This window comes from Helicoverpa armigera, chromosome 8 (genome assembly GCF_030705265.1).
Source record: "Helicoverpa armigera isolate CAAS_96S chromosome 8, ASM3070526v1, whole genome shotgun sequence".
Lineage (NCBI taxonomy): Eukaryota > Metazoa > Arthropoda > Insecta > Lepidoptera > Noctuidae > Helicoverpa > Helicoverpa armigera.
Genome location: NC_087127.1, coordinates 8,200,496 through 8,228,063, shown reverse-complemented (window position 1 = coordinate 8,228,063; position 27,568 = coordinate 8,200,496). Strand labels below are relative to the sequence as shown.

The window sequence follows — 27,568 nt, the reverse complement described above, 5'->3', positions numbered from 1 at the left end:
TTTAATTCTCGAAAACTGAAATTCAGAAGATAACCGGTAAAGATCAATTAAAAGTACAAACTTTAGTACAAAAATGATAACCATTTTCGAGTACAACTGCAATGATATTTCATGGAAAAAATGTTGTTAATAAATTATATTAAATTTTCACAATTCTTTGGTTGTTTCAGCCCTTTATTTATAATATTACTGTTGCATACAAGTCAATATTGCGATTTATAATGATTCTAATAAATTGTATGTTATTATTCCATTGAATTTGAGGAATGTCGGTGAAACTTGGCGGTAAAGCACAATTGTCGGCCAAAACTAGTGGCATCCACGAAACAGCAGGTGTGTTATAGTTTGCCAGGAACGACGCTTTTCTATGATTGGCTAAAACTTCTACATGCTGCGCTCGGATTGGATGCCATCAATGAGATGTTACAATGAAAACAAGAAATGTCGGCGATCACTAGGTGGCAGCCTGAGCGTGTCGGCGAAACGTTTTTTATCCTCATTAGACATTCGATTGTTGATGTGATTTGTTCCGTTTTGCGTTGTATTCTCTGAAAAGTTTCAATAATTTAGAAAAAAATATTGTCTTGGTAAGTGACATTGTCTTGATCGTGCAATTTATTTAAAATCTATGTGAATTATAATACGATATTTATATAAATTATGGCATGTTTACTTAATTATTAGGACAGAAGCGTCTAATTTTATCGCTACGGTGGCAGTGTAATTCAATGAGCGTGATTTGTGTCATGGGACTTCAAATAATAATTTATTTGTGTAACTTTTAGATGAGAGAGTTGATATTCTTCATTTTAGTGAGAGTTATACGCTCCTTAATATGTAATCGTAAAGTATGAAGTTGTTTATCGCCCATTTATTGTTAATGTGAGTTGGCGGGAATCTGCCGGCTGTAAATAAGGTTAACTGAGGACCTACGCTGAGTACGAGATGTAAATACATGTTGTTTGAGTAACTGCGAGAAAACAAAAATATTGATCCAGTGTTAAACTTGTAGCTTGCATTCGAGACGCGACAATGACTTCAGTAGAGGAAGGCGAGACGCCACCGGAGGAGGTGCCGGCGGGAAATCCGGAGGAGTTAACTAAAAACCCCACCGCCCTAAAGGGTAAAGACTTTGTTTATCTCCTTTATTACTACTTTGATATCTATGAATGTTTACCTATACTGAAGTGTGCTACATACCTGTGAAAGTAAATGTATTGTATATAATATCTGCTTAATAAGTGGCACAGTTGTAATCAATTTACATAAAGTTTATACTTACAGACTTCTACTTACAGACTTATACTTACAGACTTTATAAGCTTTCATTTTGATGTATAAATTTAGAGGAGGATAATTTTCTGAATTATTCATTCGGCATTCCAATACAAGTATCATTGATAGCAAAACTTATGGTATTTCATGTAGCAATTTGTAATATGCAGATTTCCTAGTATATCATAAGCTTCATCTAACTTTCGATATTTATTGTTTCAGAGGCTCATGAACAAATGGCAACATTAGATGTATTGGTGTGTGGTTTGTGCCACTCAGCATTCCACTTCGTTGAGGAGTTTAAGGAGCATAAGGATGCTAACAACTGCACGGGAAAGTCACCAGTGAGAGATAGTGTAAGTCTGACAGCCTCAATTGAATCAAATATCATAGGAACAAACCTTTGCCCAGCCTAATCGTTTTTTTTCTGTCTACAGAATGAAAGTAAAGCTCAAGTATGGGCCTTTCTGCTGTGGAAGTGTTCGTCAGTTCGAGATGGGTCCACAGTGAACACAGACAATAGTTGGAAGCTTTACCAGCAGTGGTGTCGCATGGCTGAAGCCCAGCGCACAGCCTGGATCACTGCCGGATCAAATGTCCAGGCCTTGTCCAAATTTGCACATGCTAAAGTAGTAAGTTCAATAAGTTTATTAACTTATATGCTAAAACAAATTTTACAATATAATATACTTTGTGCTACTTCATTGTATGACGAAGATTGATAGGGCTAACTAACTTTTTCATCACAGATGGAATTGAAGACTGAAGACCAACTGGTACCTGTACAAACCCCAGTTCAGCAGGAAACAAAGAAGCGAGGCAGACCAAGAAAATTAGCCAAGCCGGTATGATATTCAGTAGACTTATTGAGAAAAATCATTGTACATACCATTATTCCTAACACTCATTGCTAACTCACTCTTGCAGGAGGATTCTGAAACACAGCCCTCGGGAGAGGAAAGTGATGATATTGTTAAGGCTAGCCCTGGACTCAAGAATGTCCAAAAAGTACCGATACCACAAAATATTAACAAAACTAAGGTACTTTTATTTAAATTTTGTTTTATGTCGTTTTTGCATAACATGGTAGCCTTAGCAATTGCTTTATTAATAATTATTGCTTTTTAGTATCATCTTCATATATGCACTCATTTTTGACTGCATACATGATTGACTTACTTGAGTGAATATACCAAGGATATCACTAAGCAATGAACATGTTTGATACATCTATCTTTAAGCTTTCAGTTTTATTTCATTCATACATACATGACTCTATATCATTGTTAAGCATGGTTTGAACCTGCATTGCTTTAAATATGTAATGTAAGAATAAACAACTAACTAGAATATGATACATTTCTCGAAAAACTTGATGTCATTCTGAAGCTAACAACACTCTATGTGTTGTTTCAAGAGGAGGGTTTATGTGTATAATACATGCACATTATAAATGAAAAAACATATATTAACATTAGATTACACTTATATAGTAGATAAACATTATTAATTTTGGAGGTGTTTGATTTGATGTTGTAAATTAATGCATTTTTCTGCTTACATTGCAACCGCTTCCTTAACCATCCTAAACCATACATACGAGATATATCAAAATAATGTACAGTAAAATAGTAGTGGTAAGCAATAATATAACTCTGTAACCGAGGGCCACAGGTACATGTATAATGCTGTTCGCAGGAGCTGAACGAGTCAGTGCGCCTGGCGCAGGAGCGCGTGCCGCCGGAGGAGCGCATCGCGCGGCGCTCGGAGCGAGCCGGCGACGCGGCGGAGGCGGGCGAGTACGTCGTCGAGAAGATCCTCGCCAAGCGCTTCAACCCGCGCCGCAAGCAGTACGAGTACCTGCTCAAGTGGGAGGGATATCCACAGTACGTATTGTTTTCGTCATCATCATCATCTCAGTCATAGGACGTCCACTGCTGAATATAGGCTTAGATCGCCACATACACCGGTTGGAAGCGAGACCTGCATTATTTTCGTATCACTCAGTAACATCACATAGGAACTTTCCGAGGTTCCTCAAAACATTATTTTAATTTTATCAATCCAAAAACAAGATGTAACTTGTTATCATTCCTTATCCTTATTAATTCTCAGCTGGCACAACATATCTTCTTCCATGCAAATAAAAAAAGCCAAATGATTGTCAAATTCCATTTACTAGTTCATAACTACTACATATATACTGATTCATAAAAGTAAGATACAAAATATAAAAAGAAAGAAGCTGAACAATGAACTTTCTTTACAGTGAACAAAATACATGGGAGCCTGTAGAAAATATGGAGACCTGTAAACATTTACTGGAGGCATTTGAGAAGCAACTCGCGCGTCAAAAGGAATTGAAGGCGTTACGCGCTCAGCAGCAGCAGCAACAACACCCAGTGCAGGTACAAATACCTAAATTAACCAGCTTTATAATTTCATAATCTGCTTAAAGTAAATAGAATTGATTTTCACAACAAACCTTTATTTTCAGGTGAAACAAATAAGTACACCACTACCTCAGGTTGTCAAACAAGTAGTCAAGAAATCGGACAGTCCTGCAGTTACGCCGTCTGGGTAAGAATTTTTCCTCTTTATATCAGTCTTGTCATTGGGGGCGAATCCAACCCTAAAAAAAAGTTGTGGGCACACCCATCCCAGGAAGTATACAAGATAGAGTACAGTGGTTCGTATGGGAGAATATAGGGAGATCTTAATAAAGGAGTAGATAGAGAAGAGAATGTAAGAAGTTTGATATCAAAAGTAAATCAGTGATTTGGGCATGCCCATCATTGCCAATTATGGTAAATCCACTACTGCTAGTTAGCTTATTTATACTGCTAGTGAATCAATAATAAAATTTACTTAACCAATGTACCTACAACAAAGTATGTTTGTGCAGTCGCCTACAACGCACCAGCAAGGTTCGCGCGTTAGACCAAGTGAAGGCGTGGTGCGGCGCCGAGGACGGGGAACCCGCCGCTAAGAAGGTCAAGAAAGAGATCTCCAGTGAGGATGAAGACTACTCCGACCCAGACTCCACTAAAGGTATGGATTCTCTAATTTAAATAATGTAGTACATTACCACTTTATTTTAATTTAGTTCTATACAACTGTAAAACTTCCAAGTCTACATTTGTTTACCCTTACTGCAAATCACCACACACTATTCTTCACTTTCACCATTCACATAGCAAGGCCCAGTACTGATAATAATAAACATAGTAAACAAACATTTCAGCTGACAAGAAAGTGCTGAATGGCCAATCATCACCAAAGTCCACTCTGGACCCTGAGCTGGTGAAATCCCTCGGCCTCGCTGGAAAGGGCATGCCGAACATTAAAGGCGTCATTAAAGTTGACCCCAAACATATGCCTAACCTAACTACAGGTATTTAACTGTTTGGAATGACATTAATGGAATCGCTGTGTTTTGACAGTAATGTATGTGCTGGCTTTGCTCCTATCCTTGGCCATTTGTTGAATGAAACCTCTTTTTGACAGGTGTTTATATTATGTCGAAGAGTTCAGGCATTATGAAGATTGATTCCCCTGGCAAATTAGGACCTGGTCTAAACATAGATCAGGATGTGATTCGGAAACAGATATTAGCAGCTAAACAGGTATGTATTATTTGTAATGATGTGTAAGTTTATAATATAAGAATGTATAATACATATAAGAATATTTTTATTTATATGACTTTTTATTTTACAGAAAAAATTAGAGGAAACAAAAAAGACATCCCCTATTCGCACACCTATGACATCACAGGTAAATATGGTTTTCACGCATATTCAAAGTGTGTATTGTAAAAACATTTTAATACCCATGGTTTTCCATTACCATTCATACACACATTACTTTTAAACAGATCAAGAAAACATATGGTTCTGGAGGACAGCAGGTTACAGAAAAAACTATAATAACTCCATCTGGGCAAAAGATCATTCAGCGCACAATACAAAGACCGGCTGGACAAGGGTCTGAAGGAAAATCACCTGTTACCATTCTCAATAAGAAACTTGCTCAGGTACACATATGTATATTCTATTAGTCGAAAGTAGTATAAATAGAATGTCATGTTGTTGTAGAAGTTGTTTCAAATCTTACAGTGTGTTGCACCTTTTCACTGTAACAATAACCAAACCCTTTTCAGTTCTCCAATACACAATTTGACCAATGGGTGGGATTTTCACAGCTGGTTTATAGTTAAAAGGTGCAACTCAGTCGTAGTGTTGTTTAGTTCATTTTTGTATCATCAATGCCCTCTACATGTTGCCTTATCCAGTCAACCGAGTATCGCTAAAATTGTCACATTGTCACACAATAAGCTTTTACTAAGTTATTGAACAAATCATGTGGTATGACTGCACAGGGCGACAGTTTACTGCGGCGCGGCGGGTCGGGGCGGGGACGCGGCCGCGGCGGTTACTCCGTGGCGACGGCCGGCGGGAACATCGTACGCATTCGCGACAAAGTCGTCGTGCCCTTAGATTTTGATCAGGTAAGAACATATTTTTTGGTCAACATTTATTATATTTTTATGAGCATGTTCTGATTTTTTACTTTATTAAATCGAATTATTCCTGTTATTTGGTTGAAACTATTGAAGGTAAGTTAACAATCAGGTAAGTTGTCTAATAGAGTGTACTGTAAGATCAGAATGCCTTTCTCTGTTTTACTTAAATGTTCAGGTAAAATGAATCAAAAGTGGCCAGCACCAGAGAAATCTGCAAGAAAGTCGTATTTATCGGCTGAAATAGACACATTTGCCGATGTATGATTTTGTTTGTTGGTGCAGTCGGACGCGTCGTCGGACACGTCGGACGGCATCGAGGACCCGTTCCCGCGGCAGCTGGGCCCGCTGCCGCCGCCCAGCCCCGAGCGCGAGCTGACGCTGTGCCCGCTGACGGGGCGGCGCCTCGCGCGGGCGGAGGGCGAACCTACCCCGCCGCCCACGCCGTCCCCGCCGCCCACGCCGCCGCCCCAGCCTGACCTACCCGCCACCATGCTCATGAAGGTATACTTATCTCTTCCTATTTTCCCGCTTTTCTTTTCTTTCGTAGTCCGATTCTCGGTCTGCTCCTTTTTATACTATGCCTAACTTATCGACACTAGCGTAGTTAGCTGATCAACTGTGCAGTAGACTGTTTCATTCCTAAAGAATAACTAACTTTTTATGATATTTAAATAAACACACTATTTGTATGCAGGTTGAAATGTCTCCGGGAGGCACGACAGGAATGCTGGTGCAAGGTGACGGCGCTCAACCCTCATTACCGGTGCTCACAGACGAAGATGGCGTAAGTTCAGAACTTAGCTTGATAACAACATGTCTTAAGTTCAGTGCCTATTGCCTTATTAATACCATAGATGGATTTTTCACAGACTGAGGTGAAAGTGGAGGCCAGTGCAGTGAAACAGTTGTTAGAAGGAAGCGTGGGAGTTGACGACGGTGAAGAGGTCGGGCTACTTCACTCTGGTCACACGCCTATTATGATCCGAGGGGAGGACGGAGTGCTGTATCAGGTCGCGGGAGAGAATGAAGCGGGACAGACGTTACTCGTGGCGGCTGAGGGAGTCGATGGAGCCGTGGAGGGAGTGGAAGGTGCCGTGGAGGGCGACGGTGACGTCATGTATGTCACTCGGGAGGATGGACAGGTCAGCATATTTGAAGTCTTGTTTTGTAATGCCCTTTAGTAAAGTTTCACCTGTCTTACTGATAAGAAAGACCGTTGTATTTTAACAAATACATTTTCTAGTACTTCCTGACATAAAACAAAATTCATGACACTTTTAAGTTTCTGTTAACACAAACTCCTTGTGTTTCAAAGAGGTATATATATTTGTGTCAGGTACTGGCGATCGACCCGTCGCAGCTGGCGCAGCTGATGCCGGGCGGCGAGGCGGCGCCGGCGCTGCAGCAGGTGGCGGTGCAGGTGGAGGGCGAGCCGGGCGAGGACGCTACGCAGGTCATCGCGCAGCTACTGCAGGCCGACCTGCCTTCACCAGGTAACTACAAACATTACAACTAGGAATTTTGTTTAGGCTGACCAACCACAGCATTCGTAAATCTGTCACTGTCAATTTCAATTAAGTGGCATCTGGTGCGTCATTCTTTTTTTGTGACAAATCAACATATGACTCCACGTGCTGTGGGTGCAGCGGGAGATAGTGTTAGCCTTTTATTGTCTTTTCAGTCAGTAAAACCTCCTACTTGTTCCTTCTGAAGCCTTTTCTTTATTACCAGGGCCGCGGTTACTCTTCCGAACGTTCCCGAAAGCCCTTAAAAGTTGGTTATTTATAGCGCTAAAAGAGTAATTACTTGTTACAGGCGGCACGAGAAGAGTAGTACTTATGTTGCCCGACGGAAGCTTGACTATGACTGAACTTGATAAGGAGCAGTATGAATCTATCACGGAAGCCAGCAAAGCACAAGAGTAATTGTGGTAAACAAGTTATTAATGATTGAACAAATCTGTATCGTTAGTAAATGGATCTAGCGATTTATCTAAGCCCCAACCATAAAGGTTTTGTTTTATGTTATGGGATTGATTCTTATAAAAAGTTTTTATGGTTTCGGATAATTAAATGGTATTTGCGAAGTTAATGTGGATGTAGATAGAATTTATAATGTAATACTTTGTACAAGTGCGTACCATTTTTAAAGTTAATTTCTTTGCAATTATTTGGCTGATTTTTCGGAGAAATTCATCATTTTAATTTTTTATTCAGAAATCATTGTTGCTTCCAGAAATAATAAAATCTGACGACTGGAAAATCAGCCTTGATACGTTAGATAGATTTTAGCGACGCTGTAGACAGTTGGCATAATTAAACAATGAAGATGAGGCTACAAATATGCGATACAAATTACGTTTCTGCAATTTCATATCTGCAACATAGCAATTAAGGACACCATCTCATGCTTTTGGTTTTTCACCATATTTTATATATTATTTTGTGGTTGCAAGTAGCTCCTCTTGTTAATGTAGCATAGTGTGTAAGTATTGAGATTCTCGGCTCACAAGACTGACTGCCACGATGCTGTACATATTATAACAACAGTATGTGTTGTTCAGGAGTTTCTTGTAAGAGATAGTATTGACTAAGAACAAGTCAATGAATTTTATGATAAAACTTAGTCTTAGAAGAAGCTTTAAAAAGGCTATAAAAATAGTTTTTTTTTTTCTATTTTATCATTTTGGTGGTGCAGACACACTAGGAAATATTCACTATCATGAACTTTTAATTACAATAGATTTATATTCCTGATATGTGTATGTACATAGTTTGTTCGTAGAAAATCTTAGACTTTACGCTACATGGCTAAAATGCAATTGAAGAGTAGTAAATATAAATTGTAATGACACTGCCTATTTTATTTTAATCACAAATTTATATATCTCATTAATACGATGATAATACTGATGCATGTAAAACTATGCTAGTAGGTCACTTTGGTCAAACTACTAGCTTTTATAGTCAAATAAATCTACTACCACAATCAAATATTTCGTGCCTATTAAATAATTAGTTGTGAAGGAGCCTCAAAGTAGTTGTGAATTTTTAGGATAAATTACTACTCTTTTAATTTTTCTCATCATTTACATTTTTATTTTGATATATAAACATTTCAAGTGGAAATTTTCTTATCAGAAAAAAGAATGATCGATTAAAACTTTCAAATTCATTGTAAATAGTCACTTTCACAAAATCAAACTACTTGCCACCAAAACTCATTTCCTACAACAACTATACTACTTACCTATTTATTGCATAGGGGAAGTTACAATAAATATGTATACATAACACATGTAAGAAATGATGTAGGTATATTATAGTTGAACTTATTTTTAATTTTGTAATATAATGGTATAATTATTATAAATAAATAGTGTCTATTACAAGTATTTTTGTTGTTTCTTTTATTCAGTGCCCTTGCATACAGGTAAAACGTCAGACCAAAACGATAATCCAAAAATGTCGATGAATTTCGACTGGACTCGAACAGTAAAAAAACAATAAAAAGAAGATCCCACATTTATTTATGGCAATCCGTGTACGTTCCGTTTTACGACCTGAAAATTATATGACGTTGATTAGATATAACATTCCGTTCCTTGTAGTCACGTACCAAGAAGATCAGCGCCATCTAAGCATCGGCTAGAAAAAGAAAATCCTCGCTTAGTGATGCGCTTGGCTTGTTGTTTATATCGACTTGATGTCATAAATGAAACAAAACTGAATAAACTTAGTTCGATGACATGACTCGATGTTCTCATTTTATGGTATTACTAGCTTTTGCCCGCGGCTTCGCTCCCGTCAACTGACTTCTCTACTTTACCCTATTATTTTTTTCATAAGAACCTTCTCCTGACAATAACAAACACAACAAAAAAAGAATTAGCCAAATTGGTCCAGGCGTTGTTGAGTTATGCGCTTACCAACACATTTTGCGATTCATTTTTATATTATAGAAGATTATTTTAGCATGTTGCATAGTATAATCTATATATTAAATGAAACCAGTTACCCGAGCAACCCAATCAATACCCCTTTGGTTAGACCGGTGTCAGACTTACGTCAGACTTACTGGCTTCTGACTGCCCGTAACGACCGCCAAGGATGTTCAATGACAGCCGGGACCTACAGTTAATCGAGCCATTCGAAACACAGTCATTGGTGTCTAAGATATACTTAGAAAGTACGTACAAACTTAGAACATCAAGGAAGATGATGGTGAATAATAAAATAATTATCGGTATCGAAAGAAAGAATGTACGTACAACACTATACCAAGTAGCACACACTGACTGACATTAGACGTAATGACGGTTTAATGACGTTCATGATATTGTGACATCGTGACATCCAATCCAAATAAACAACTTTTTTAATACCAGTTGTTACGATATTCTGTTGTTTCGTTCAAATCTGTCTTTCTCCCAGAAAGTTTTATGCTGATTCATAAAATAATTATACTAATATATATATATTATATAAATTATTTTTTTGTTGTTGGTGACAACTCTGGGTTTATTTAAAGTCATTATACTGAACTATGTTTTTTAATTTGTTTGAAACAGATGTGGAATTACAGATCTATAATACAGGAATATAGAGGGAGTATAGAGAGAACAATACTTCTAAACAGACATCTAAAATGGAACAAGGCGATTGTACTTTTTATTTTGGAGATTCAAGCAGTAACCGTAAATTACTTTTTGAAGAAGCTTTGTTACATGCCAAGAATGGAAAAGTTTTATACATATTATCTGAAGAATTAAATGAATTGCCAGAATTATCTCAAGATTTAAGTTCACTAAATAAGCATTACATGAAGATGATCACTTTTATGTATGTTCAAAAATTAGAATTGTTGATAGAAAGTATTTATGCATTACATGATTGGCAAAATGTCCCATCTTTAATAATTTTAGACGATTTAAGTGCATATTGTAACAAGGATAATTTACAGAATGCATGTGGTGTTGTTGCCCTACTTCTAGATACAGCACAGAGTTGTTCTAAACTCTTGAATCAGAAATGTAGACTTCGCATTTCAGTGCCCAAAACTATAGTGGGAGAAGAATATTGCAATGTTATAACTGAATTCTATTGTTCATAATGTTATATTATATACAATATTGTAAACACATTGAAACTTGTAAATAAATGTTTCAATCATTTGAGAATAATGTTTAATTTTTTGAGATTTTCCCTTCATTGTGTACATTTACATATGAATTTTTAAACAGGAAAGTTGTGCAAACACAATAGTTAATAGTTAGTATCTAGGAATACAATAAAATCCTCAACATTTTGTCAGGATCTTTATTTACAAGGGAATAATGTTTTACATAAATACACAGGAATGAATTGTTATGGGTAATATAAAATTATTGTCAGATCACCTGAATTTTAGAACAATATACAGTAAAAAGAATACAAATATAGCAAAGAGAAACAAATAGAAGATATAGTAGTTATGATTTCCTTTGCCCAATTTCAGAACTCTGCCCATAGTCTTGCCGAGGAAGCCTGAACTTCTGTCTGCATCATCGTCCAAACCACGCAGTAGTTTTTCCTGATACCGAACTTCATTGCCCAACTCAATAGAAATGTTCTTTAATGAAGATATTTTTCCACTGAGCTCTTCTGCCATACGTTCATTGTCATACTCCAGGGCATCTTCTGTAGCCACTCTTGGCACAGGTTGATATTGGTACCCATCCCGGGCTCGCCGCATACTGTTTCGTCCCGCCGTTTTGACTAATATTTACACTGAACAGCTTAATTTTACAAAAATTACTGACAGTAATTATGTGATAAGACTTTGGACACTCAGTTGCATGAGTAGTGTATGTATACTCGATGTTACAGTTGAGTTATAACTGACGCATTAAATTGCGGTGTTGTAAAACGTAATGTCTTCTTGTTTCATAATATTATAATGCAACCTTTTATGAAATTATAACATCTCGTAAGCAAAAATCCAACAACACACTAAAAATGACAAGTCTGACAGTGACATGAAATGACATTTGACAAATCATCAGTATTTGTGCGTTCAGTTTCTACACTGAAAAAAATTAGTAGTTATATTTTGTAACGTTTAGTTACACAGCACACAAATCAACTTACGAAGAGATCGACACCACCTCGCCTTTTCCGCTAGCGTCAAATAGTCGTCCACTTTCCGTAACCACGGCGACGCACCGCTTATGGATCGCCGACCGCTCGTTGACGGTAGCCAGGCAGCATATTATATGCGTAAGGGTGGCCGCACTTCGGCACTCTTCGTGAACTTATCAGAGGCGAGGCATATACGTTACGATTCAGATTGGTGTGCGTCACAGTCCGTAGTTTTATACAAATAATACCAAACGACTCGAGCAACTTGAGTCGTTTGATAATCAACATTCTTTAAATATATAACGTAATGCCCTCCCACCAAGATTTTCTCCAATAGATATGAAGGTTTAGTTATACATAAAACATATACCATGGGCGCAGCCGATCGGGCGATGCCGACTACTGCGAGTTTCAGATTGGGGCAGGATTCTCACTTATAAAATATAAAGACAAAATAAATTCTTAAAGTACATAAACGTTTAATTCCAATATTATGTACAATGAATCTTCGTTTTTATACGAAGAGGAGATTTTTTACAATAATTTCAGAAAAGCATACATACTACCATGCATTTTGGGGAATGTATTGCACAATATTCACTAGCTTAAATGTTACTCCATGTTGACAAATTCTGCATTTACATGAAATAAACAATTTAGATCAAATAAGTATGTAGGTTATACATTTTTTACATCCAGATTGGTGGCATCTCCTGTCTTTATTGAGATAAAGCATGAAAACATTTCATAACCATCACATGGCACAATTCTACATTACAATGTTTATGTCTATATCACAATAAATTCATAAAAACCGTAAAAACCCCAAAACATACAGTATTTTGTACTAAACAAAGAAAACTTCAAAACTGTCACAAAAGTTATTATTACATACACATTTTATGTACATAATTTTACACTAGCATAATAATAATTTTACATTGAACTAATCAATAAATCAGTCAATTAGTATAATACAACAATACACTCGATACCCAACACACCTCGGTAATGTAACAAAACAGTCATATTTGCGTAAATATAGTCAACCAACAAAGATATGCGCAGGAGTCGTGATGTACGTATACTGTGATCTGCGCACTCGGCGCTCTCGCGTACAACAACGGTCAACAAGCAGAAAATTATTCATTTGAAAATAATTACTATTCAATTTTCATGCCAAATTACATGTTTACACTAAAAAATACAAAGACTAAAAAATAACATCTAAATTTTTCAGCCTCTAACTTAATTTTGAAAAGTTTTTTCAATTGAAATTAATATCAACAAAGTTAAAGATTTCAGATAGATAACTTGCATTTATTTGGTGATTTCTTATAAAACATAGTGGAAAAAAACAACAAATGGCTATCATACAAAATGTTTTGACTATCACAATGTACAGACAGCTATTTAATTAACATTAATTAATGGCTTCACATAAACATTCAAGTATATTTATACAACACATTATAGGTATTCATATAAAGATTTAAATTAATACAATATGATGTTCAATGATTTACTTGTTACAAAAAGTCTTTCCAGTTACGAGTCACAGACTACGGGAACTTGAATCACCAGCGGGGGCGAATCCGACGAGCATCGGCTATTGTGAATATCGAGACAGTTACCTCGCGGGCTCCCAAGATCGTCGCTACCGTCGTATCGAGATGGCACAATCCATTGAGATTCATCTGTGCGACGATAGGCTGTAGTGCAGAGTGCGGCGCTAGTGCGTGTGGGCGGCGCGGCGGGGCGCGCGGCGCGGGCGTCAGATGTGCACGGGCACGTGCAGCAGCAGCGCGTCGCGGCGCGGGAACTCCAGCGAGCACATCTCGCACTTGAAGGGGCCGCCGGCGTCGGGCGGGTCGCGGATGGCGCGCAGGTCGTCGGCCACGCGGCGCGGCGGGCGGCGCGAGGGGCGGGGAGGGGCACGGCGGCGCGGGGACGGCGCCGTGTGGATCATGCGCGGCGCAGCGCGGGCGAGGCGCGGCGGCGGCGGCGCGCGGCGGCGTGGCGGGCGAGGCGGGCGCGGAGGGCGGCGCGGGCGAGGCGGGCGGGCTGGCGGGGGACGCGGGGGAGGCGGGCGACGCGGAGCGCGCGGGGGAGGGGGAGGCGCGTTCCCACTCGCGCGGCGTCGTCGGCGACTGCTCTGTTTTCAATTTTCGTCGTCTCTTATATTTCCGTGGCCCAGTCTATAAACATCAGCGTTATTAGAATTATCATGACAAACATTCAAATTAAAACCATTAATTTGCTAGTATTAATGATCAAGTTCATTTGTAACAAGATAATAGGAGAAGTGGATATACATCCTTACTGATATTATAAATCGGAAAGTGAGTTTGTTTGTTTGTTTGTTTGTTTGTTTGTTTGTTCCGCTTTCACGCCGTAACTACTGAACCGATTGCTTTGAAATTTTGCAGACGTAAAGTTAGAAGTCCGGATTAAATAATAGGGTACTTTTTATCCCGAAAAAAATAGATATTCCCGAGGGAAAACCAAAATATTGTTTGCTTGATGGATGGATTGTAGATGGCGCTGTGTGTCGTTTAAAAAATGATACGATAATGAATCCTCGAAAATGAGGAATTCCCGAGGGATGACGTACAATTTGTTTTATCGTCTTAACTGTTTTTTTTTACATCTACTTATCCTGAAATAACTATAATTCAACGAATTACTAATTGGTATATGTATTAGTTAAGTTATTTAGTTCTTGAGGTATGCGATAGATGGCGCTGGGTGTTTTTAAAATACGTAAGAAGTGGAATGATAGCTTTTTAAAACGTGGTGACGTTGTTTTTTTTAAGATACGTAAGAAGTGCAATGATATCTCGCGCTTTAACCTGTAGCTCATTGTTCAATCGCGAGCTTCCCGATAGCTCTATAGATGGCGTTGTGCTTTTCTGTATCGCGGTGTTAAGGTTCGCCGCGAATTAGTCTCCTTAAGGTGTTTTGAAATCAGTGGGGCCCAGTAGGGCCAGGGCCAGCCGGGGCTGCGGGTTGTTCGAAAGAGTTACCGCGGCCCTGGTATATAAAAGGCCTAGGACGGAACACGACAATTTTAGTCAGTAAGAGTCTGACACTCCCTCACCGCTGCTAACCCACAGCGGGAGGGGTCTTTTGATGATTTTCTTATAGTTGTGATTTATACCGCAATATAACCGAATTCCACGCGGGCGAAGCCGCGGGCGGAAAGCTAGTCAGTAATAAAGCAAGTGCCACTATGCTCACCTGGGGTTGTCTCTTGAGCGCAGTGTTAGCGTCACAGTGCTGTATCAGGTGCTGCACTAGTTCCGCGCTGGAATGCAGCGTCCGACCGCACACTACACAGCAGTAAGCCGGCCCACCTAGTCACACAAGAGATATAATATCGTTCAATGTAATTAGAAAAAAAATATACCACTTAAAAGATTTTCAACTTTACTACTATAGTGGATAAGGTAAATTTTCGATTGGTAAAATCTGACAGATAAAGGTAGATTGACGTGGTAGCGTATATGCTTGGTAGTGGTACCGTTAGCGCGGCGGTCGGGCGCGGAGTGGTGCGAGCGCACGTGCTCGCGCAGCACCACGCGCTGGTTGAACGCTCGCGGGCACACTGCGCATGCGTACGGCTTCTCGCCTGCAGGAAGACACCACAATATTAGAAAACATATAATAATAATACCTCCAAGGCCGAGATCAGCCAACTGCGCAGGATATTATAGTGCACAAACATTTGCCCACCAACTTTCAGACTACGGGCTGCTTTGTGAAAATTTATAAAACCCACAAAGCGATTTCTGCCCGACCCGGGAATCGAACCCGAGACTTCAGTCAAAGTAGTCGCGCTTGCGACCACTAGATCAACGAGACAGTCAACTATATTATATACATATATGTTTTTTTTTTCATTATGTATATGTTAAGTATATAATGCATATGAGTTAGTGATTGAATTTACAACCTTATTACGACTGATAACACACAAAAAACTTAGCAATCTTCACTTATATGAAGATTCAGTATTAGGAAGTTAAAGTTCATAACCCCCTTGCACGCTTATACATGTCATAAAAAAACTTGCATGTGAAAGTCGACATGGCTAAAACGAACGTTAATTGTGAGTTGACTGTAGACAGAAAAGTGTGGCAGAAGAAAACATGACTACAAATAAAATGCTAATAAGTTCAGGAGGATGTCAAAAAATTGGTGTTAAATGTATATTTACCAGTTCCATAAAGTTTTAAATATCAACATACCTGTATGTATTCGTTCGTGTTTCCGTAACGTGCCGCCGTCAGCGAACGCCTTCCAACAGAACCGGCAAGCGTACGGCCGCTCTCCCGTGTGTATACGAATGTGAATCTGTTGCGAACTCCGCGAACCAAACACCTTGCCTGTTTGAACAAATAAAATGTTAAAGGCAGAGTAGTAAATAAACTGTTAAAGGTAAAGTCAGAGGTACTACATAAAATTCAAGATCTGCTAGAGCTATCTGTCACATAATGCCATAGATGTTTTTATTTTTATGGCAAATCAGTTTTTAATTTTGACAACTTTTCCATGGCATTATTTGTCAGATATCTGAAACTCTCTGGTACCCTACCTTATTTTTGCGGTCAGAGAATTTCTCTCAAAAACACAGCAATGTGGATGAATTTTATGATTCTTAATTAGAATTTTTGTTATGTAATAGTGCATAATTAAACAATTAACCTCATTTCAAAATAAAAGTGCTAATTAGATTTAATTTTCTAAGTACTTACCACATACCCTACAAGGGAACTGCCGTGAACTATTCGATGTTGAAGTATTATTTCGACCTTTTGACATTCTTTTTAACCTGGAACAGAAAAACGTTGGTTATTCAGAGGGTCATAGGTTGTATTTTGTCTGGATACGGGAAGTACGGGAACCGGGAACGGATGGTGAACAATAAAGGGCGCTGCATACGTGACGAACGACATAATACCTAGGACGGGGTGTGAACGGGACCGGGTCGTGATTGCCGCGTTCCCGTCCCGTCCGTGTCTCCGTAACATATGCGCTTTCAAATATTTTAGTATTTTGCATAAAAGAACATTTCTACAATTTACCGTAACCGACCGGAAGTAAATAAACCCGTCACGTTTGCTGGGTTCGAGAACGAAATTTCTCGTAGATTTAGCATGCTGAAGTGGCAGCAGGTCAGCCTTGTCTGCAGACTCTCCGCTGTACTTCAATGCCGATGGAAAGAGTGAGCTCGTCTCTGCTTCAGTGGAGCCGCAGCCTTAGAAGACGGTGACGGGCAGTGGAAGGATGTGTGGTCCGGCCAAGTGCTGCTGTCACAGCATACATTATGTAGTGTGTGTGTACCTGGGCGCGGAGACGGTGCGGTGCCGCTCGGCGTGTCCCTCGGCGTGCGCGAGCAGCTGCAGCGCGTCCGTGAAGCCCTCGCCGCCACGTGCTGCTGTCACAGCATACATTATGTAGTGTGTGTGTACCTGGGCGCGGAGACGGTGCGGTGCCGCTCGGCGTGTCCCTCGGCGTGCGCGAGCAGCTGCAGCGCGTCCGTGAAGCCCTCGCCGCCACGTGCTGCTGTCACAGCATACATTATGTAGTGTGTGTACCTGGGCGCGGAGACGGTGCGGTGCCGCTCGGCGTGTCCCTCGGCGTGCGCGAGCAGCTGCAGCGCGTCCGTGAAGCCCTCGCCGCCACGTGCTGCTGTCACAGCATACATTATGTAGTGTGTGTGTACCTGGGCGCGGAGACGGTGCGGTGCCGCTCGGCGTGTCCCTCGGCGTGCGCGAGCAGCTGCAGCGCGTCCGTGAAGCCCTCGCCGCCACGTGCTGCTGTCACAGCATACATTATGTAGTGTGTGTGTACCTGGGCGCGGAGACGGTGCGGTGCCGCTCGGCGTGTCCCTCGGCGTGCGCGAGCAGCTGCAGCGCGTCCGTGAAGCCCTCGCCGCCACGTGCTGCTGTCACAGCATACATTATGTAGTGTGTGTGTACCTGGGCGCGGAGACGGTGCGGTGCCGCTCGGCGTGTCCCTCGGCGTGCGCGAGCAGCTGCAGCGCGTCCGTGAAGCCCTCGCCGCCACGTGCTGCTGTCACAGCATACATTATGTAGTGTGTGTACCTGGGCGCGGAGACGGTGCGGTGCCGCTCGGCGTGTCCCTCGGCGTGCGCGAGCAGCTGCAGCGCGTCCGTGAAGCCCTCGCCGCCACGTGCTGCTGTCACAGCATACATTATGTAGTGTGTGTGTACCTGGGCGCGGAGACGGTGCGGTGCCGCTCGGCGTGTCCTCGGCGTGCGCGAGCAGCTGCAGCGCGTCCGTGAAGCCCTCGCCGCCACGTGCTGCTGTCACAGCATACATTATGTAGTGTGTGTGTACCTGGGCGCGGAGACGGTGCGGTGCCGCTCGGCGTGTCCCTCGGCGTGCGCGAGCAGCTGCAGCGCGTCCGTGAAGCCCTCGCCGCACACGTCGCATGTGTGCTCCGCCCACGTGCTGCTCGAGCTGTCGTGTCGCTTGTAGCTGTCACATTTTAATAAAGAATTATTCAAATCAGTAGTTCCAAAGAATCAAATCATTTCTTTTATAATAGAGTACGCATAATGGGTACCTATGCGCGGCCGCCACGTGTCTCCGCAGCAGGTCGGCCCGCTGGAAGGCGACGCCGCAGTCCTGGCAGAAGAGCTCGGGCCCGCGCATCGTGTCGTACACGGCGCGCTCGCCGCCGCCCGCCGACAGCGGAGACAAACGGAACTCCATGTCGTCGCCTAAACACACAACACCCGGTTAGATGTACCATTTAACTATGACGACAACTGAATTTTTTCAATGGTCATATCGCCAAATTTTACCAATAATAAACAAGAAGATGAATGTTACTACGCACATAACAAAGATGAAGTATTGAGATGGTATCAGTCTGACTGACTTTGATAGGAATCATGATTTTCATAAAAACTGAAACGTCGGCCGACTTTTTATTCTTCAATGTGCATATAGCTCATATACTTCGCAGTGCAAAGGTTAGGTGTTTTGTAATATAGCAAGTTTTATTTACTAAAAACATGTTTTTACCTGATAATAAGTTTAAATAAAAAAATAGTGTATAGTTAGGTTACCCGAGTCGGAGTCATCGTACGGCGGGTCGGGCTGCGGGTCCCGCGGCGGCAGATGCGGATGGCGCTGCTGCATGTGCGTGGCCAGCGCCTCGCGCGACCAGCACAGCTCGCCGCACGACCCGCACTCCACCGGCGAGTCGCCGCCGTGCACCTGACAACGTTATAACATTAGTACTGATGTCGTAGATCGATACCATCTATAGTTATATCTCTGCCTTAAAGTACGTTTTGAAAGCGCTGCTTTGATCAAAAATGTTATATGTGCGGTCAGCAGCTAGTTTTCGAAACGTAATTTTCAGCTGCCTGCAATCGTTAGAATTTTTGTAGGACAGATAATCGGACAGTTTTTCTGTAGAATTTTCTGACCTACTTTTTATAGGATATTATGTGCATTGTGCATGGCACTAATGCTACCAGTGTGTTCTATTTTTTCCCTGCAAAAAATCGATCACCCACCCACTATGGCCTTCATTTACGGTAATTCCAAGAGCTCTCGGTTATCAATGTGCAATTACAAAATTCAGATTCAGTAACGCAAAGCAGCCAAAATAGGCCTTCATCAAAGATTTATATACTACTAAACAAAATCAAACTGACCCTGGCATGTGACTGCAAAGCCTTCTCCCTTGCGAAGCCGACCCCGCAGTGCCTGCAGACGAAGGGTCGGGAGGGGTCGCTGGGCGGCGGCGGCGGGGTGACGGGGGCGGGCTCGGAGGGCGGGGAGGGCGGGGAGGGGGGCGGCTTGGGCGGCGAGCGGGCGCGGCGCGACCACTGCTGCGTCCGCGCTGACGTCATGTTCTCCCACATGCCGTTCTGAAATTAAAATTTTAGTTATTCATCTGTTTAGAGGCGTGGTGACGAACACTTTTATCATTTCGTGACAGAAAGCAAGATTGTTTTCTATGCATAGAGCCACAGCTTAGTGATGAAAACCTTTTGTGTTACCCATTCATGTTCAACCTTGGTTTTGGTGAATATTAAATTAAAACTAATTAAACTAAAAGCGAGAGTTTCGCGTTTCTTGGGTGTTTCACTGATTTATTTTCTTAATGATAGTTTTAACTTTGGATTAAAATTATAATAGTATTCAATTACCTCCTCTACAGGTTCGGGATTCTTTTTCCGTCTACCTCGTTTCTTCTTTGGTTTTACAATTTGGTTATTGTCTAAAACATCCTCTGTAACAATAAATACATTTCATTATCCATCCCACACAAATAACAATATTAAAAAATATATCTAATTTAGGATATTTTACTGACCAAAGTCTATGGAATCAGGGTTGTCTGGTACAAAGGCGTGAACCTTGAGATGGTTCATGAGATCACACTTGCGTACGTATCGAACGCCGCAGAGGTTGCAAGCATGAGGCCGGTCGTTCTGATGGGCGACCATATGGTTCATGAGTGCAGCCTTCTTGCGAAACCGACGAGAGCAGAAATCGCACGGCCATGGACGCATCGCTGTGTATTCATCCTGTTATAAATAGTTAATGTTAAAATACGCTCTCGGTTACACAAATATGGTGGAGTGCATAAGATAGATATAGGACAGTATATAGATCGGCCATCAAGTGATTTTAGTGAAGCCAAAGTGAAATACATCAATTAAGAGACTTTTTCATGAGCTGTTTTCTCAATCTATCAAAAAATTACTAAGCTTCGCCATATATGCGCCGAAAGTAAGGTGAAAAAGAGTACTTACTTGATCAGTTGGTAAAGGAACATCAACATCATTTTCTTCTTTAAGAACCAAATCAGGATGATTCAAGTGATCCATGGGAACTTCCACCCTGAAATAGCAAAACAAATATAAGCGTGATAACTAAAGTTGTTAAAAGTATACTGTATTATGGTTATTGATAACACATTCTCTATTTATCACAGGTATTAGTTAAACAATAATCATGAACCATAATTATGTATAATGTTATATAATAATAGGCTTGAGAATAGTAAGTATGGAATGAAAATAACTTTGAGTTACACATACTTAAAAGTATAGCCATCGCAGAAATTAACATAAATGTGACAGACATAGAATGATGTCTAAGCAGAGAAAATTGAGTGGCATTCCAGTAGTTGGCCAAGAGTCTATTGGTATAATATTCATAATTATGTAAATAATTGAAGAGAGCTTACTGGTACCTTTCCTGGCCTCCAGGAATCACCCAGTCATCCGTTATGACCTCCTCAGTGACACACTCCACACTAGGATCATCGGCTAGCTCAGCCGTCTCTGTATAACTGACTACATCTTGAGATAGATACATTAAGTTCTCTGCAGCCATTTGGTCCGTGTTTATCATCTCTTCTGTTGTCTGTGTATACAATTGATTTTCATTTTTTTACTGATAAAAAAGTACAAGCATAGCAAAAAATAAATAAGCATTCATTCAATAAAATACTCCATATGCATGCATGGTAACATGGGTAATTCCAGATTATTCTTATTTCTATGGCCATGCTTATGTTTTAGCAATTAACAAATCTATTGGCAAAAAGATAGAATGAAATGGTTGAAAATTGAATATTCAATTGCTTAGCATATTTACCTAAACTTACATGTCACACAAGAACACATCTTTTTTTCATATACTAAAACCAAATTGAACAAGCCACACAAATTCTTTTTTCAAAGCACTCACCATAGCTGAATATCCAGTGTGCTGTACATTTTCTAAACCACTTATCACTTCCGTTTCAACAACACCTGGACTGTGCTGGAAAGCAAACATTTTCTTCAGTGTTGAAGAAAATAAAAGAAAACATAAGAAGAAAATAAAAAAGAACAGAACTATAAAAAACTACAGAGACAAAGTACTTGGCATGCAATAATAATCAATTTAGTAAAAATAATAGGGTCCAAAACTTCATAGCATAGATAATAACTTCAAGTGACACTTAGATCAAGATTATGTGGAGTGCATTATGCTGCTATTTAACCCATTGACATGCAGATAATCTCAAGCTCAGTTAAGTATATACACAAGTCTTCGACAAATATGACTTTTTAATTTAAATAATCCTTTCACCATCTACAGATTGTGTACTCACTTTGCAATGATAGTGGGGTGTACCATAAAGTATAAACAAAAAATATAAAACCTCTTAATTCTTTACCTTCACTTCAACTTCTTCCTCCCACTGGAGGTTGAAGTCTTCTGGTTCCCCATCCATAGTAAGTTCTTGATTTCATACCATTGACTCTTTGGTAGATCCAGGTGCCATCTAAAAAGTAAATATTAGATTGAAATTATGAAAAACAGGTGAAACTATGAAATACTCTACTCCGAAGAACACTCTTAGGACTATTGCCTAATAACTATGCTGTGTAATTTTGTTATGATTACGGGGACCATTCAGGACTTTTAACAATAAATCATTTTTTCTATTCATTTTAGGATAGTAATACCATTTTAGTCTTATGTAAAACAGATTTTGTCTACAATAGGAAAATTAATATTCCCAATTAGTCTAGATACTAAAATATGTCTCATTTCATTAAATTAACACTACTAAAACATAAATCTAATTCCAATAAAAGTAAACTGATAATGAGGGCACAGATTACCCTCCTGTCATTAATTCTAGATACATCATAAAACATCCTTGAACCAAAACATCAACATAACCTTATCATTTGGCTACATTTTATATTATAACTAAACAAGTTTTACACAAAATGACCACCCGTTGGTAATAAAATATTCATTTCTACAGAAGCACATCGTTCTAATAATAAAGACTGAAAGCCGAAACAAAAATGGTGTCAACTTGAAGATTAAAGATGTAAAAAACGGTTAGGTTATCCTGTCAAAGTAGAAGGTTAGTTACAATAATCATTATACCTCTAATTAATTATTAATACATGAAAATAACACTACTTCAGCAAGAATCTTTGCGTTCAAAGGGAAAATTGTGGCTGCTTTACATATCTATACGTTTACGTGACGCAATCATAGAACTTATCGATAGTTCATCGTCGATGAAAACAATAATATAACCAAAGTCATATCATTTTTTTTGTAATAACTTACCTGGATATTCTTTAATATTTAAAGATTGATCGTTTTAAGTCCAAAATTACACACGTAAAGCCAATATATTCTATTGTTTGGTTATCAGACAAATGGCTATCTTCCATTTCCATTCCAACCGCACCATAGACAAACAAAGCTCCGCTAAACTTTTAGTTTCAGTAGTGAGTATTTACTGCGAAATCCATTTGCTTTGAACTGAAGCATGAAGAAATGTTTTTCTTTAAAATACAATCCTTTATGTGTATCGATTAAGGATTTTTTAATAGGCTAAACTGAGGGTAAAGATGTTTCGTAAATCGGATTATTTTGTGTTTCGTCTATCGTTCCCATGTGGCTTAGCAGAGATTTTCAGAATTATCCGTAATTAATAGCATGAATTAGCCTTTTAAGCAGCACATGGACACTGTAACTACTGCAAAAGTTCTTTGCACTGCAGTTTTATTTTTAGTATTACACATTTTTGCCGTGTAGAGCGTAATAACTGTTTAGCAACAATGACAGATTTATTCTATTTATTCACAAAATATTTACATTAATTGAAAATAAAATAAACTTATATACAGGGTTACTGGTAAGTAGACCGCATCCTTTCAGGAGGTGATAGTATAGGTCAATACGGACAAATTTGACCCTGGGATACACTGGGCAAAAGTTAACCCATTTCAAGATAATCGAATTTCAAGATCAGTCGTCTAGGTACATGTATAAATTTTCATTATTAGTCAAAAGTCTCGTTTTTGTGGATTTTTGTGTGTTTTTGGATAGAAGATGAATCACTTCATAATAACAAACCATAAAACTGTACAAATCACAGAGGAAATTATAGCGAACAGCAATTACTTTTTTAGTAGTTATTTTCTCAAAAATGTTACTCTTCATTTTTTTGTGCAGAATACTTAAAAAACATCTACATCTATCTGGCTATCCAAAAAGGCACAAAACACACAAAAATCCGCAGAAACGAGACTTTTAACTAATAATAAAAAGGTATTCGTGTACCTAGACGACTTGTAAAGAAAAGATCTTGAAATTCGATTATCTCGAAACGGGTCAACTTTTGCCCAGTGTATCCCAGGGTCAAATTTGTCCGTATTGACCTATACTATCACCTCCTGAAAGGATGCGGTCTACTTACCAGTAACCCTGTATATATACAACTTAAAACTAATACAGGGCATCAAAAAATAAAAATAACTGTTTAGTAATCTGTGGTAGATCTTGTGTCTAGTCTATGATCTTTTCTGAAATTTTGACATGTGTGACGTATTTTTGTTGATGTTGGTTGACATTTCTTGTTATCATTTGTTCATGTAGTCGTGTACATAATATTGTAGTATTTTGGCTTGTTCTTTTAATTTACGAATTGTATGCTATAAAATGGCACAAGAACTCAAAGAGCTTTGTCAGCTACTGTTTCCAGACAACCCTGAAGGTATACTAAATAAGTAAATCTAATTAAAGAACTCTACAACTATTACTTAGCTACAACCTCATCCAAAACAAAAATATCAGTACCAATATACAATCAAGTCTATTTTGTTAATTTACAGAGAATGCAGAATACTTCAACGAAATCACAGACTACATAAAGAAATTGGGATCTCAGAATTGGGAACACATTCGCAAAGAGCCTGAAAGATTGACTGAAGAGATGAAACAGTTGACAGAACAGACTCAAGAACTTGCCTTCACTAATTATAAGACATTTGTTGAGACCGCCGAGATTTCTCACACAATCATCAATGACTTGGCAAAGTCAAAAGATTCACTTTCATCCTTCTTGGATAATACACCAGTTTTCTTACAGGAATGTGATAAGTTTTCTCAAATTGCTGGCAATATTGTCAAGGAGAAAAGGTATAAAGGTTTTTCGATTTTCATAATAAGCAATATGTATATGGTTAACAATCAATTTATATTCCTCACTCAAATTGTTTTCAGTCGATACAGTACCATCCGTAATCAAAGTGATAAGCTTTTAGAGTTGTTGGAACTGCCATCTCTAATGCGAGAGGCACTAAACGCTGAGGACTATGAGAGTGCACTGGACATTTTTACATTTGTCCGTAACCTTTCTAAAAGATACTCTGAAATACCAATAGTGCAGGTAAGATATTATATACTTCATTTATGATACTTGTTGGTTTGTGATCAATTTATAAAAATTTTTTTTTTTCAGAATACAACTTCAGAAATTATGACTCTTTGGTTTGAAACTCTTTACCACCTTTTCAATCAACTGCGGTATGATTTGCCATTGCCTCAGTGCTTACAAGTGAGTATGAAACCTTGTGATTCAAGATTTTATTTGTGTACTAGCTTTTGCCCGCAACTTCGTTCGCGTGGAATAGTGACTACCAGCAGATTTTTTATTTTACCAATAGATGGCGCTATATGTCCGGAATAATTTTATTTTTATTTTTTTTTGTAGTAAAAACTATCCTATGTCCTTTCTCAAGTTTCAAACTATGTCTGTACCAAATTTCACACAAATCGGTTCAGTAGTTTAGGCGTGAAGAAAAGACAGACAGACAGTTACTTTCGCATTTATAATATTAGTTTGGATGATGTTAGAGTAAAAGAATGATGTTTATTTTAAATAATATTAGAAATGAAAATTATAATGCAGTTAAAAAATAGAGGTGTGCTTGTGTTGCCTTTCATATAATACCTGTTTAGAGTTGCTCTAATACTATTACAAATTAATAATTGAATTTATTAAAATAATTACTATTTTTCTAGATTCTAGGCTACCTTCGAAGAGCGAATACAGTATACAGATCAACAGATGATGATGAAAGCAGTAATTATACAGGCAGTCTTAAAGCTAATAATACTACTGTTGATGGACTACATGTACATTTCCTGAAAGCTAGAAATGCTTGGTTTGAAAAAGCTTTGGAAGATGCCAAGAATACTGAGGGTGTGGTATAATTTAAATCTCTTATATTGGACCTACCATTAAACTGTGCTTAACACTAAATAACAGTGTTTACTAAATGTATATTTTACTAGCTTCTGCCAGCGGTTTCACCCGCATCTCGTGGGAACTACTTCCCGTACCAGGATAAAAGTAGCCTATAGCCTTCCTCGATAAATGGGCTATCTAACACTGAAAGAAATTTTCAAATCGGACCAGTACTTCCTGAGATTAGCGTGTTCAAACAAACAAACAAACGAACTCTTCAGCTTTATAATATTAGTATAGATTCAGAGCCTAAAGAAGTTTCAATATATCTAGGGTGTATCAACAAACACTAAACATCTTATCTGTTATATTTTTCAGCATCTGAAAGGCTGCTAAGAAGGATTGTAGAACTTCACAGAATTCATCTCTTTAATGTGTTGACCCAACATAAATCCATATTTCTATCGGATTCTCAGGAGTCTAAAATCAAAGATGATGAATTGAGTGGTACCAGTGCATTATCCTGTTGGTTGAAGTTGAAGGTATAAACGTTTTTAATTTTTACAAAATATAAATCATCATCTCATCTCCCAAGCGTTTTCCCAACTATGTTGGGGTTGCCTTCCAGTCTAAGGATATGGCTGTTTTTTTTTGTGTTTTACTAGAAGCAACTGGCTATCTGACCTCCTTAGCCCATTTACCCAGGCAACCCAATACTCCTTGGTTAGACTGGTTTTACGAAATATAAATTAACAATAAAATTCATATGTTTTCAGGTGGAAATATTGGCACAAATACTAAACCAAAATCTGCCAAAAGAAGATGAAGCCAGTTTTGAGTCCCTTTTAAATCAGTGCATGTATCTCTGTCTATCATTTGGAAGAGTTGGCGCCGATATGAGGTGTGTCTTAACACCATTGTTCCGCAATAACATTCTTACACAATTTCATAGTGGATTAGAAAAAGCGGACAGTCAATTTGATAATCAAATGCGATTATATAAAGTACCTAGTATAAAGAACGTACCACGGCCGATAAACGAGGCGATTTCTACTGGGCCACCAGAAAACTTGTTGGATTACTATCCCCTTGCTGAATACTGCAATGGGATGCTCTCAGTACTGAACTCTATGAGAGTCACAGCACCATTGAATATTGTTAAAGAAGTATACAATGCATTTAGAGAATCTTTTAACAAAGCAGTTCAGGTTCTGTTGGCTTTCTACTACAGGGAGCAACAAAGCTTTAGTGATATTGAAAAACAGAATTTCATCTCGTTGTGTGTGTGCTTTACTGATGATTTGGTGCCATACATTGCCAAGTGTTTGGCACAATCATTCCCTTCCACGCAAGTAGCAGAACTCTTGGGAGTTACCTTAACAGTTTTGCAAGAGAGCAACATCTTGCAAGTTGACCAACATTCTATTTGTGAACCTCTAAATTGTATAACAGGAGTCACAGTTCAATAGATTATATTGTATTCTATATGTATTTATTTTATCCTGTGTAAGTTGTAAAGCATTGTTCGAGTATAGTATTTCTAATGACAGAAATATACATAGATTATGTTGATTTATGATATAAATAAATGTAACAG

The 27,568-nt window shown here is 39.1% G+C and overlaps 4 protein-coding genes across 10 annotated transcripts; 2 read left to right on the top strand and 2 right to left on the bottom strand.

The window, feature by feature from the left end:
• Positions 1 to 444: 444 nt before the first annotated feature.
• Positions 445 to 9,194, top strand: LOC110374702 (uncharacterized). Of its 7 annotated transcripts, none has more exons than XM_021332531.3 (20): positions 446 to 587; positions 1,013 to 1,123; positions 1,498 to 1,631; positions 1,713 to 1,907; positions 2,025 to 2,120; positions 2,203 to 2,316; positions 2,974 to 3,161; positions 3,545 to 3,683; positions 3,773 to 3,855; positions 4,181 to 4,326; positions 4,520 to 4,669; positions 4,783 to 4,901; positions 4,996 to 5,052; positions 5,153 to 5,311; positions 5,657 to 5,785; positions 6,083 to 6,301; positions 6,495 to 6,584; positions 6,670 to 6,942; positions 7,137 to 7,293; positions 7,616 to 9,194. In XM_021332531.3, the coding sequence occupies exons 2-20, from the start codon at positions 1,033 to 1,035 to the stop codon at positions 7,723 to 7,725; spliced, it is 2,649 nt and encodes an 882-aa protein (XP_021188206.1). In that variant the 5' UTR covers positions 446 to 587; positions 1,013 to 1,032; the 3' UTR covers positions 7,726 to 9,194. The 7 variants fall into 7 exon arrangements, with proteins under 7 accessions (XP_021188208.1, XP_021188206.1, XP_021188204.1 ...); XM_021332529.3 differs by having other exon boundaries at positions 6,655 to 6,942; XM_049838481.2 differs by lacking the exon at positions 446 to 587 and adding an exon at positions 679 to 848 and having other exon boundaries at positions 6,655 to 6,942.
• A 1,909-nt stretch (positions 9,195 to 11,103) lies between these two features.
• Bet1 (Blocked early in transport 1) lies at positions 11,104 to 11,820 on the bottom strand. The gene has a single exon (XM_021332577.3). It carries the CDS (start codon positions 11,531 to 11,533, stop codon positions 11,195 to 11,197), a length of 339 nt encoding a protein of 112 aa, XP_021188252.1. The 5' UTR covers positions 11,534 to 11,820; the 3' UTR covers positions 11,104 to 11,194.
• Positions 11,821 to 13,551: 1,731 nt separating this feature from the next.
• On the bottom strand, positions 13,552 to 23,221 carry LOC110374757 (zinc finger protein 358). Its single transcript, XM_049838485.2, is given in 17 exon segments — positions 13,552 to 13,852; positions 13,854 to 14,117; positions 15,160 to 15,275; positions 15,443 to 15,550; positions 16,170 to 16,307; positions 16,677 to 16,753; positions 18,285 to 18,425; positions 18,514 to 18,670; positions 19,022 to 19,172; positions 19,619 to 19,834; positions 20,117 to 20,199; positions 20,284 to 20,497; positions 20,726 to 20,813; positions 21,169 to 21,341; positions 21,669 to 21,761; positions 22,144 to 22,251; positions 23,061 to 23,221. Coding segments are annotated over 16 exon segments (2,235 nt in total). The 5' UTR covers positions 22,201 to 22,251; positions 23,061 to 23,221; the 3' UTR covers positions 13,552 to 13,693.
• Positions 23,222 to 24,329: 1,108 nt separating this feature from the next.
• On the top strand, positions 24,330 to 27,567 carry Cog8 (Component of oligomeric golgi complex 8). Its single transcript, XM_021332599.3, has 7 exons — positions 24,330 to 24,495; positions 24,614 to 24,920; positions 25,005 to 25,170; positions 25,243 to 25,338; positions 25,806 to 25,986; positions 26,350 to 26,513; positions 26,748 to 27,567. The coding sequence occupies exons 1-7, from the start codon at positions 24,441 to 24,443 to the stop codon at positions 27,438 to 27,440; spliced, it is 1,662 nt and encodes a 553-aa protein (XP_021188274.3). The 5' UTR covers positions 24,330 to 24,440; the 3' UTR covers positions 27,441 to 27,567.
• The last annotated feature ends 1 nt before the right edge of the window (position 27,568 follows it).